This window comes from Poromitra crassiceps (genome assembly GCF_964638095.1).
Source record: "Poromitra crassiceps genome assembly, chromosome: 12".
Classification (NCBI taxonomy): Eukaryota; Metazoa; Chordata; class Actinopteri; order Beryciformes; family Melamphaidae; genus Poromitra; species Poromitra crassiceps.
This window is the reverse complement of record NC_139632.1, coordinates 13,653,537-13,665,976: the sequence shown is the minus strand read 5'-3', so window position 1 is coordinate 13,665,976 and position 12,440 is coordinate 13,653,537. Positions and strand designations below refer to the sequence as shown.

At 45.2% G+C, this 12,440-nt stretch overlaps 1 protein-coding gene across 1 annotated transcript in view; it reads right to left on the bottom strand.

The window, feature by feature from the left end:
- Window positions 1-7,316, bottom strand: part of tpm4a (tropomyosin 4a) — a 39,803-nt gene extending 32,487 nt beyond the window's left edge. Inside the window, exons 1-2 of the mRNA XM_083647944.1 lie at window positions 6,981-7,316; window positions 3,712-3,837 (exon numbers count right to left, since the gene is read on the bottom strand). Coding sequence (XP_083504070.1) covers window positions 3,712-3,837; window positions 6,981-7,094 — 240 coding nt within the window. The 5' untranslated portion in view covers window positions 7,095-7,316. The remainder of the gene's footprint in view (window positions 1-3,711; window positions 3,838-6,980) is intronic.
- Between the last annotated feature and the right edge of the window lie 5,124 nt (window positions 7,317-12,440).

Here is a 12,440-nt window from a genome sequence, read left to right as displayed (position 1 = left end):
TGGCAGCTTAGCCCAAGCCCAACTGATCTTGGATGACCCGAATTTATGAACACACTGCAGATGGTTGAGGGTTTTTTGAATCAGAACATGCAAGCAGTCGCTGCATGCTCGTCCGGGTCCCTGGCTAGCTGCTCTCCTCTCTCCCTGCCCCCACCCGGCTCCCTGTCTGCTCAGTGGTGTCTGTGTGAGTTCACATGTGTAATGACTGGACTGCTGCCTCTAATAAGTGACATGTGGACGGGCATTCATGGCAGAGGAGTAGAGGAGCTTTGGAGCAGATCCTCAGAGGTATTTATCTGTGTGTGTGTAGAGGAGTCTGGTTAATATCTAGTTAAAAAAAGATAGCTGTTAAGATTTGTTTTAAACGTGTAGCTTCCCAGGCACTGCAACACACCCATGAGGGAGAAAGACACCCAGTTTAGGCTTAAAAGGGTTCACTACTCACTTGACCCACTTTTCATGGAATGTTTTTCAGAGCTATTCTCAGAGTTTTTTTTAATCACTGGATAAAGATAATTCAGTGTGTCTCAGCCTCCATCCCTCTGCCTGTGTGTCAGCCACTTCCCCCTTCTCTCTCTCTCTCTCTCTCTCTCTCTCTCTCTCTGTGTAGTACAACACTGCGTTTCCATGGGATATCCTCCACAAGACTCAAACAATACAACATCCTGCTGGAAGTTGGAGGGGGGCTACTTTCATGACATTCCTGCATGATCTGCCTAGTAATCCTATTGGAATGACTTATTCCTCCTACCAGTTATTAGTAAAGTGGCTTTTTGCCAGTAATTGACGTCAACAGCATTGTATCCTAACCCAATAAGTATTTCTACACGTACTGTATGCTTTGTTTTGATTTGTATTCTGGCATAACCCTGTTCTGTACTAAACCTCACTCCCATCCGGGTCACGCGTTGTCGTCCGTCCTCCGCAGCTGGGGAATCGAACTCGGAACCTCCGGCATGGGAGCTGCACGCTCTAGCAAGGAGGCTAAAACCCACGAGCTCTAGCGTCTGTTGCTAGAGCATCTCTTAAGGCGTCAGGGAGTGAGGATTACTTCACTGCACAGCACGACCGCTGGCTACGTTACACTAAGAATATAAAATTGTAGCACTAGCGCCTCCTCTGGTCGGTCGGGGCGCCTGTTCGGGGCGGAAGGGAACTGGTGGGAATAGCGTGATCCTCCCACGTGCTACGTTCTGCCGGTGAAGCTCCACGCTCACGCTGTTGGGTGAAAAGAAGCGGTTGGCAACTGCACATGTATCGGAGGAAGCATGTGTGTGTCTGGCTCTCCCCAAATCAGCAGAGGGGGTGGGGCAGCAGGGGGAATTGGCCAAGTACAATTGGGAAGAAATTGGGGGGAAATCAGAAGAAAAAAATAATATAAAATTATGTAATAGCAGTCTTTTCCTCTCTACTAGTAGCTCAAGTTATTGGTATTTGTTTACACTTTATGATAATCGTATTTTGTTTAGTGTTCAACGAACACATTTGACAAAATCCTGGAGGTCTCTGGAGAACTGTCTCTGACATACACACACACACACACACACGCGCACACACGCACACACACACACACACACACACACACAGATGCATGCACGCGCGCGCACACACACACACACACACATGCATGCACGCGCACACACACACACACACACAGATGCATGCACAAACACTCACAAATGCTGGAGGCTCCGCCCTTGACAGATATACAGTGCTGTGGTTTGCTGTCGCCCACAGTCCACAGTAGTATTGTTTTTCCCCCCAGATTGCTGCTGATTAGCAACAGAGAAACCGTTTGCTCTAATGTGCTGCTACTTTTACTGACTTTAATTACTTGAGTAAACCACCAAAGAAATCCTTTTGAGGCTGGTTTAGACTCCAGGACGCAGTTGTGCTATATGAGTGGGACAGTGTGTCTGCGGTGATAATCATATCACTACAGTATGAACAGGATAACACCACTTAGTCCAAAGCAAAACAATCCATCCACTGACATCATCATCCTGCAGAAAAAAATGGCTCATGCAGGGAACATTTAAAAAAAGGTCCTCTAAACACTCAAACTCTGTATTGTAGACTTTCATACTCTAGGCTAAAAATGGAAGAGTAAAACAATTATCTATTCAAGGATCCCTATCTCTGTTTGAATTCAGGTCGGCACTGTAATATTAAAGGTACAGTTCACCCCCAAATCAAAAATACATATTTTTCCTCTTACCTATATCCATCTAGATCAGCGGTGGGCAACTGGCTGCCCGTGGGTCACATGTGCCCCCCTGACCTCACTCAGCGTGGGCCCCTTTTCTTTCTTTCTTTTTTTACAAGATGGACATTTTTGGTTAAATTAGATTAAGTTAGACCAACCAAATCTGTTTTTATTTTACTGTACATCCCAGAACATGGCGCTAATGGTGTCAGCATTGTCCATCCACATACTGTTTAACGTTAGCATTTGAGCTAACGCTATTGTAACAAACTATATCCAGGATGCACATTGCACATGCTGCAACATTACTAATCTGATTAATATGACATAATGGATGTACCCCATCAAATTGCTGTAGCGGGCTGTTTTAAAGCTAGAGCAACGTTTCTGGTGTCATCGGAATGGAAGATTCCTACTAAATTTGAATATGAAAAATATAAATGTTGGTATAATAAACTTTGGTTACGTCCTTTTCATCAAATTAGTAGCTATAATTGGGAGTTACAGTAGGCTACTGGTGGAAGTGCACGGTCACGATCTGGCCCTCTGGTAGCGAGGAGTGACTACCGGTACTTTCTTTCAACCGAACTACACCCACAGCTAGGGGGTGTAGTTTGGTCGAGAGAAAATAGTTCCTACATGAAATCTTGAATAACTGGTCCATGTTTCTGGAAATTGCTGTTGAGTTTTTCAAATAAATAGCACTACAGGTAAGAGGGAACATAAGCATTAAGGAAAAAAAGAAAATACATATGTCTTAAGCATTAAGACAGTCATTTGTTGTTACTAGGAATGATGATGATGAACTTATAGCATGGTGTTTACAGCATACCTGTCTGTTAGCCAGTGCCGCTGCGCTGTGTTATGGATGTTCTGGTTTGAGCTGCCAGTGAATGCGGTTTGTGTGTGTGTGTGTGTGTGTGTGTGTGTGTGTGTGTGTCGGGGGGGGGGGGGGGGGGGGCAGTTTATTCATGCGCTCATCTTTCAGGACTGGCTGCACAGGAATGTAACAGTCTCTCTGTCATGTGCTCCAGACCATTCACAGTGGATCAAAGGAGGCTCACAGCTGGGGCTGGCTCTAATACTCCGGCTATATGGACTAATGCAGGTCTTCAGTACCCCCTTTCCCTGTTTTTCTAGTACCCTCTTTATCTGACTACAACATTTTGCTTAGGAAACAGCAAGAGAAAATTATAGCATATGATGCAATGAATGAATGATAACCCACCGTTTGAAGAATATAACATTACAAAATAATAACATTACAAAATAAGAAATGGAATGGAAGAAATGGAAAGAGTAGCAATTAGTACCCTTTCGCTCAAGTACCCCCTGTAGTACCTCCACGTACGTGTGTGTGTGTGTGTGTGTGTGTGTGTGTGTGTGTGTGTGTGTGTGTGTGTGTGTGTGTGTGTGTATGTGTGTGTGTTGGTGTGTGCACGCGTGTGCGTTCGTGCGCGTGTGCGCGCATGTATGTGTGTGTGAGTGTGAGACCCTTCACTCACGTCTGTGGCTTTCTTCTCGGACAGTTCCAGTTTCTCCTGGGCGTCTTTCAGGCCCTCAGAGTATTTGTCCAGCTCGTCCTCCGTCTGCTTCATCTTCTTCTGTAGGTCCAGCAGCTCCTCCTCCATCTGCAGCACAAAACACTGTTAGATCTGCTATTTTATTCTATTCTATTCGATTCTATTCTATTCTATTCTATTCTATTCTATTCTATTCTATTCTGTCCTCTTTTCATGAGGTATCGATCTGCATGATCTGTTTAGCAATCCTATTGCAATGACTCATTCTTATTATGAACTTATTATTAATGGGGCATTTTGCTTCATTTTCATGAAACTCATCAACTACATAAACTTGAGAACTTTGAAACTAGATCTTTTTCTAATAGTTTGTCACACTGAGGCTTTGGGCTGTGTTTATAGTCCATCTGTATCATTTCAATGAGTTTTAATGACCTTTTATTGATATTTAACATCTTGTCTGTTGAAAGTGCTTCATGCATGAACTTGACTTTACTCGACTTGAGTAAATACAGCAAAGGTTCAGCAGAGGTTCACACGGTAAAAGTTCAGTGCACTGAACTCTGGATTGTTTTGTGAAAAATGTTACACTCAAAACTCTCAATAATTCGTTAACTCAAAAAACGCTATGTGAGGTAGTTTACAGTTTGGTGATAGTGGATTGATGGTGCGTGATGAGCAGTGGCGGACTGCATAATCGGGCACGTCGGGCAAATGCCCGGTGGCCTGGCCTGGCCTGGCCTGGCCTGCAAAAAAAAAAAAAAATTATTATTTTTTTTTTTTTTTTTTTTTGGAAATTGGGCTTCAAACGGCCCAAATCGGGCTTCAAACGGCCCAAATCTGGCTTTAAACGACCCAAATTGGGCTTCAAACAGCCCAAATCTGGCTTCAAACGGCCCAAATTGGGCTTCAAACGGCCCAAATTGAGCTTCAGACGGCCCAAATTTTTCGCCGGCGCCCTTCGGACGCCGGCACGCGCGTCGGCCCGTATCAGCCTGGCCTGCTTGGTATCTAATGCCCGGCCTGAATTAGGATCCCAGTCCGCCCCTGGTGATGAGGTGTCAAATATATCCGCTTCGTTAGCACCCTTTCAAGTATTAGGCTAATATATATTATCTGAGAGGACAGTGTTAAAAGACGATGGTGTTTCAATTTAGATCAACGCTAAATCAACACCAATGGCTGTCATGATTTGGAAGTCTAATTAGTTAATGTGTTGGGGTATATTTGAGTGTTAATGGTTTATTTTTAGTCTGTGACAAGGGTCCTGGTATGCAGAACCTAATCTCTCTCTCTCTCTCTCTCTCTCTCTCTCTCTCTCCCCCTCTCTCCTCTCTCTCTCTCTCTCTCTCCCCCCTTTCTCTCTCTCTCTCTGGGGTTAAGTGTTCCCCCCTAATCAGCGTTCCTCTCTGAGCCTGTGAAGTGCTCCTGATAATCCCACTGGATTCCACACTGCCTATCTCGCCTGGCCTCTAAAAATACAGCTGCTATCACTGTGTGTGTGTGTGTGTGTGTGTGTGTGTGCATCCATATGTGTGTGTCCTCTGCGTTCTCATGTGTGTACATGTTACATTGTCTCTTTTGTGTTGGAGACACCTGTCAGATGGGCAGAAGGACAGGCATCTACTCAGACAGATGCTCTGATACTTTGTTCTCGAACGTCCTGGTCTTGTAACACCAGGCGTATCTCCACTGTCTCCTCCCCCAGACACCAAACCTTCATCCTGAGTGGCCTCATCACCTGGACCGGCCAATCCCTCCATGAAGTTGGTGTGATGATATCTCTCTGGTTGATCCTAGTTCAGGCTGTGAGCCTCACTGTCAACAGCATTGAGACTGACCTATTGTTCCTGCACCCATCGCCTTGTCAGAAGGTTTGTTACCATATACACTTTTCCTCAAGTTTAGTGCGTTAACCACAGTGATTTGTTTTTACCTTGATTTATACAGGGGGAGTCCGAGTCTCACTGAGAGCAATGCTCTCTTTTTCAGGAGCGCCCTGTTCACATTCACACACACACATTCATGCCTGGTAAGCTGACCAGTACAACCACAGTCTGATCTGCTGGCCACTGATCAGCTCCACTGGAGCAGTTGGGGTTAAGGGCCTTGCTCAAGGGCACCTCAGTGGTGGTAATGAGGGAGGGGCAAGCGCTGCCTTTTCACTTTCCCCAGCCAGATTTATCCTGCCGGTCCCGGGGATTGAACCAACGACCTTCCGGTCACAAGCTCGCTTCTCTAACTGTTGGGCCACCTGTGTGTGTGTGTGTGTGTGTGTGTGTGTGTGTGTGTGTGTGTGTGTGTGTGTGTGTGTGTGTGTGTGTGTGTGTGTGTGTGTGTGTGTGTGTGTGTGTGTGTGTGTGTGTGTGTGTGTGTGTGTGTGTGTGTGTGTGTGTGTGTGTGTGTGTGTGTGTGTGTGTGTGTGTGTGTGTGTGTGTGTGTGTGTGTGTGTGTGTGTTTTATGTCAACAAAAGTTGCTGTCTTTTATGTCTATGCTTGGATGCTTGATAGTGTTTGTACTTTTTGATCAGATATTCTTCATTCCCTATAGATTAAATAGAATTTATGATATTTCTCCCCCATAAATAACAATATCACAGAGCCAAAGAAAATAAGATTATTGCTACTTTTGAGAGCATTTCCCTGGAATCTTTTCTCTCAAGCCGCAGTAAGTGTTGATGTTTCACAGACTGCCACAAACATTTGTTGAATTCACTAAATTCCTTAGCTAGACTTTCAACTCTTCAACCCTTAAAAGAAACCTCTTTGATTCAGGTTTCAAACATTTCCTCGCAAACAGTGAAGTATAACCAAATGGGAACAGTACAGCCCATTTCCTGGAAGGTATGTCTGGTATGGTATCAGTGTTGTGATTAGCTTAAGAACCAGTAAAGGGGGAAAGGCTTAAAAGAAAAGCTTAAGGCTGCCATTCACTGGGTGTTTCTTTCTACAACTCCAGTCTTTTAACAAATAAATGTACTAATTTATCTAATTGCAAATACAAACTCATAAACCAGATAACACATTTTCTACTTGAGCTGAGCAATTTTATATAGGATCATTCATATTTTATGTCACTTTTCATGGCCGATCACACAACTGTACTCCAACCCCTTTAGCCATCAGTGTTTCCTGTCTCCTCTCCTGACTCCTATAATTGACATCATCATCATGACCCATCACTTCTGACCCCTCCACACAATGTCCCCCCTCCTTTCTTTCTCTCCTTCCATCTCTCTCTCTCACTTCACCTGCTTGCATTTGTCCTCCGCCGCCTTCTTGTCCGTCTCGGCCTGCTCCGCCCGGTCGATGGCGTTCTCCTTGTCCAGTTTCAGCATCTGCATCTTCTTCTTGATGGCCTCCATGGTGCCGCTTCAGTCGGATTCCCCTCGCGCCCGAGATGAGAAATGGATCGTTTTAAGAAAAGTCGAGGTGTCGTCTCTCCTGGTCTGAGATGGTTTTAGGAGGTCGAGGGGTTTCACTTTAGAGAGCCTGAGTCCAGCACAGCCAGAGGAAATGGAGAGAGTTAGAGAGAGAGAGAGGTAGAGAAAAAGGGAGGGAGGCAGAGAGAGAGAGAGAGAGAGCAGAGAGAGAGCTGGTGAAGGGAGATGCAGACTCTTGCCCTACGGCCGCTGTTAGAGATTTAAACTGCAACTGAACCTGCCTCCAGTCTCTGATGACCTCCCCCCCCCTTGCTCCTGTGATCTCTCCCTCCCTCTCTCCATCCTTCCTCCCCATCTCCCTCAATCCTTCCATCCATGCCTCCCTTTCATCCCACCACTCACTCACACACACACACACACACACTCCACCCTATCAAACCACTCATCCCAGGCCTTTCTAAGGAATGCTCTCTGGCTCTGCTCCGCTTCTGCTCCACTCACTCTTCGCCCGACGCCGATCTCCTTATTTGGGTTGCTGCCTTTTCACAGAGCCGGAGGAGATCAGTCAGGAGCGAGGAGCCGGAGCGCACGTCCCCTTTGCACATTTAACCTCCCGCCAAGTGGAGAAGAGTCCCGCTGTTGACGCACGCATCTCACACTCAAGGATGAGAGAGCATAATGCAACAACAGAGGGGGAGAGAGAGAGAGAGAGTGAGTTTTAGAGAAAGAGTGTATGCGCGAGAGAGAGAGTCACCAAGGTGCAATTCCCCTGTCAAAATATTTAAACCACTATATAGCTGGAAGGGATATCAAAGTCCTCTGTTATGTCAGCGGACTTAACTTGTCCTGGTGGGCCGGAGGAGAGCGATGTCGAGGTTTCCTCTGATGGATCGGCCCTTCACCAAGATTATTACAGTGTGCTTACCCAAGCAGAGGCCGTGATGAGGGGCGAGAGAGGAACAGGGGAAACTGGCTGGCTATGGAAAACAGAATTAACAAGTGTGTGCAAACAAAGATATTTAGGGATTAAATGGGCCGAGATTTTTTTTTTTTTCATTCCACACTTAGTGGCTTTATGACTTCACCAAGCTGTTTTGGTTATATGGTTATAGGATACAGCTAGGGTTATGCCTCATAATAACCATCAAAGTGTCATTATCAGGAGCAGCAGGAGAAAAGAAGTGTCAGAAGTTGTGAGCAGCTATGAAATACCTCTGAAATGTGAGCTCTGGACTGGGCACACCTGATATTTGAGTCTGGTGAGTGAGGGGTGAAACAGGGAGAATCAGGGCTTGATGTGAACAATGGAGATCTGTGTCCGGGGCAGTTTATAGGGGGGTATAGGGGGGGGGGGGGTAGAAAGATGTAACAGCCTGATGGGAGGATACAGGTACTATAGACACACACATTTTAAATACATTAGTTGAGAGCGTGCTTATTCACAACAATAGCACAGGATTCAAATATTTACTACAGTTACGGATGCTTTATGGTTTGTGTACACAAAGTGTCCCAAACTCTGTAGAACCTCTGTTTGAACGGTGACACACACACACACACACACATGCACGCACGCACACGCACACACACACACACACACACACACACACACACACGCACGCACACACACAGACACACACTAACACTCATCCTGTCTGTCTGTTGTAGTATCTTGGCAGCAGCACTTATCCAACCAATCTAAAAATAAAGGACATTGCTCAGATAGCTGGTAAACCAAAAGTCTCCACAATGTATTGAAGAAAAATGAGAAATGTAGTAACACACCAGAACTTGGACCAGTGTGTACTTCTGAAGATTCAGTGTCTATGTCAAACCTGTGCATTTAATCCACACAGTCAATCCAAACCCAATGATGCAACAGGTACTTTCAGCCCAGCAATATGATTTCAGACAATATGCATTATTTATGTGTTGTTTTATGTGTAATATGAGTACTTTGCTGTTACAGACCATATTCTGCTCCATCATCTTGTACCTGTGCAGCACTATCGTACCCATAAGAACACGTAGAAATGTCCCCATATTGTTACTGGTATATGATGTAATTGCCTCTCGGGGACATTAAAGTTTTTTGAAACTTGAACCTTGAACCGGTGGTGGAAAGACGACTACAGAGTAAAGAGGTCTTACTCTAAGTAATACTGTTTCTTTGCTGACTTAAAAGTAAGAATACTGGTGTAGAAATCTATTGGAGTATAAAGTCAATTGCTTGTTTGAAAGGTATTACTTTTGAGAAAAGACTCATTAGATATGATCTTTTCTGCAATTTTAAAACGATGAGTCTATTGCTTAGTGTGAGTATGATTCTTCAGCAAAAACAAAGTTAAGTAAATGTAGCCTATTTAAAAAAAGAATACACAAATTACAATTATGTGAGTAAATGTAACTTCCACCCTTGATGCACACCCACAATAAATCCTGTTGACATTCTAAGAGGGCAGATTTCTGGAGAATTACTTCTAAAGACGGAAAGCTAAAGATTGTATTACATAGCATACCGGTAGTTTTATTTAGAAAGATGAATTGGTGGATGGTGGAATGTGGACTAGTGTCTTCTCTGATCCCCCTCCCTGTCTCTATCCATCAGAAACCATCAGTCCTTGATTTCATACTCCCTTTCAAACACTCCGATGTCGAAAAGTCAGGACGAATGAACAGCCGATCTCCTCCGGAGATGTCTCCAGTCAGCTTTTATAAGGTGTAAGGGTGTAAGGAATAGAATAGTGCAAACTAAGGTTGGTAACTGCTGATGTGAGTGGGAGGTGCCTGGATGTGGAGGAGGTGGAGGAGGTTGGTCATCTCCAGTGATGGGGTTTGAACTGAAACTGGGCAGCCATCTGAAAGAGAAGAAGTTCCAACGAAAACAAAGGGTAACTTTTCTTTAAGGGTAAATCAACGTTAAGACTGACATCTCATTTTCAATTGAGGCCGAAAACAAGCACAAAACAACATATTTGGAGAAGTGGGAATCAATACTATCGAGTCCCTGATTTCGACGCCAGCAGACTTAGCATTCTGGTGGCGTGGAAATGAACAGACATAGGCCTACTGTATATGAATTCTTCCATGTTCCACCCAGCCTCTCAGTAAGAAATTCAAGAGTGTAATTTAGTGTCTTTAATATCCTCTCCCGATGTTCCAAGTATGCTTTCTCTCACTGCTGCTCCGCCACAGAAATGCTGCAGAGGGGCCCAGACTAAACATGAGATCTTTTGCTAACTCAGTTTGACTGGCTGATGAAAGTGTGTATGTTTCTGATTTATGATGCAGAACGGAGCATGGTGGAGGATGGAGGCAGCAGAGAGGGAGGACTGGAGTCACAATGGACAAAAGATTGGTGTCCTGAATCTAACCCTCAACAAAGTTGCATCAGAGCTGCAGGCTGTCGCTCCAGGAGAAACAGAGGTTAGTTCTGCATTTCTGTCTCTCTTTGGGGCCCTTTACACGAGGACAGTTTCTGGAAGAAACGACACAATAGCGTTTCCTTCACACCTTTTCCTTCACACCTTCTCCCTGTTTACATGAGCGCTGTTGAATTTTTAAAACGCCGTAATGTACATGCCAGGTCGCTAGGTGGCAGTGTAATCACCTTATTCTTTGCCCATACAAGGACGCTTCTGCATGACGTAATTTCGTAATCGTCTTTCCGGTTTTAAACGCGGAAGTAGAGTACGCTTTCCGCAGTCATTTAGACTTGCCAAAAAGCTTTTTTCAAGCTAAAGAAAACCCCAAACTGTTTTAAAGTTTTAATATTTGTCGGGTGAGAATGTAACATATATGTGACCAGTTTATCAGAATAACGCCTATTCAAAATCTTTAACGAGCAGCGAGGACCGGGAGCGCTGAGTGTGCTATCTGTCAAACCCTACTGTAGGCTACTGGCAGTGAGAAAACACTGTTGACATGCTTTTGTAACTAACGTTAAATGCCGACCAGGTACAGCCATCGCCTCCTCGCAGCAGTAACGTTCTGAACATATAGCTGAAGTTGGCCGCAGACTAGTGTAGCTTAATTCTGAATGTTGCCAAACTTCATTCATACTGACGCACGGCTATGGCGTAATCGCGTGTGTCGCGTGTGCAGGCACGTCAGAGTTTCTGAAATGTGCCGTTCCAAAGCGATTACATGGAGCCCTCAGCGGGAAGCCTATCAAACAATTTCACTCTGGAGGGTGGTTCCAAAATGTGTCGTTTCCTAAGCGCGAATTCGCCGTCGCCGTCTAAAAGGGAGGCACTAACGATCAAATAATTCCCCATTTCTATAGGAAACCGTCCTTGTGTAAAGTGCCCCTTTGTCTTGGTTCTAGTTTGTGTGCGTGTGTGTGTGTGTGTGTGTGTGTGTGTGTGTGTGTGTGTGCGTGTGTGCGCGCGCGTGCGTGAGTGAGAGCTCAGTACCTACCTACGCAGCCTGAGGGTGCAAACCTACCTCATGATTCACCTCAGACAGCACACCACCTGGAATCTGGTGACACATGCACACACACGCACGCACACGCACACACACACACACACGCACACACACACGCACACACACACATGCGCACACACACACACACACACCCACACCCACACAGTGAACTAACTGCATCTCCTCTTTAACCTGTTGCCTGTACAAGAAGAAGCACATGTTTCCTTTATGACATCCAGCTCCAGTGTCGCTTGCAATGACGTCATGACCCCCCCTTTAACCCCCCCCGCCCCCCTCCTTCCCCATCTCCCCCCGTCAGGCTCACAGATGTTTGAATTATAGTTAACCAACCAGGAGCGAGTTTGCATGTCACAACTTCTCCTCCCTCTGGGGCAAGTACAATACGTCATTGTTGGTAGTAAGCTAGTAAGGTGCAATCATAAACACCAGATAAACACACACACACATGAGCACACGCGCACACGCGCGCGCACACACACACACACACACACACACACACACACACACACACACACACACACACACACACACACACACACACACACACACACACACACATTGTGTCATGATTTGTTATCAGAGGGATCTCAGATCAACACATCACGCTCACTACTATTTCACAATTCCACCCGACCTGCATCGACAGAGTGTGTGTGTGTGTGTGTGTGTGTGTGTGTGTGTGTGTGTGTGTGTGTGTGTGTGTGCGTAATTAAAGCTGCAGTAGGCAGTTTTAAACAACATCATGTTAACCATAGCAACATAGCAGAGAGTGGAACCCGATTGACCCTTGTTTGTTGTGATTGGCTAGGTATCTTCTAGCTAACCCTGATTGGTTGCTTTTTGTCAGACCTATATAAGCAAGCTATAAGCAAAATTATG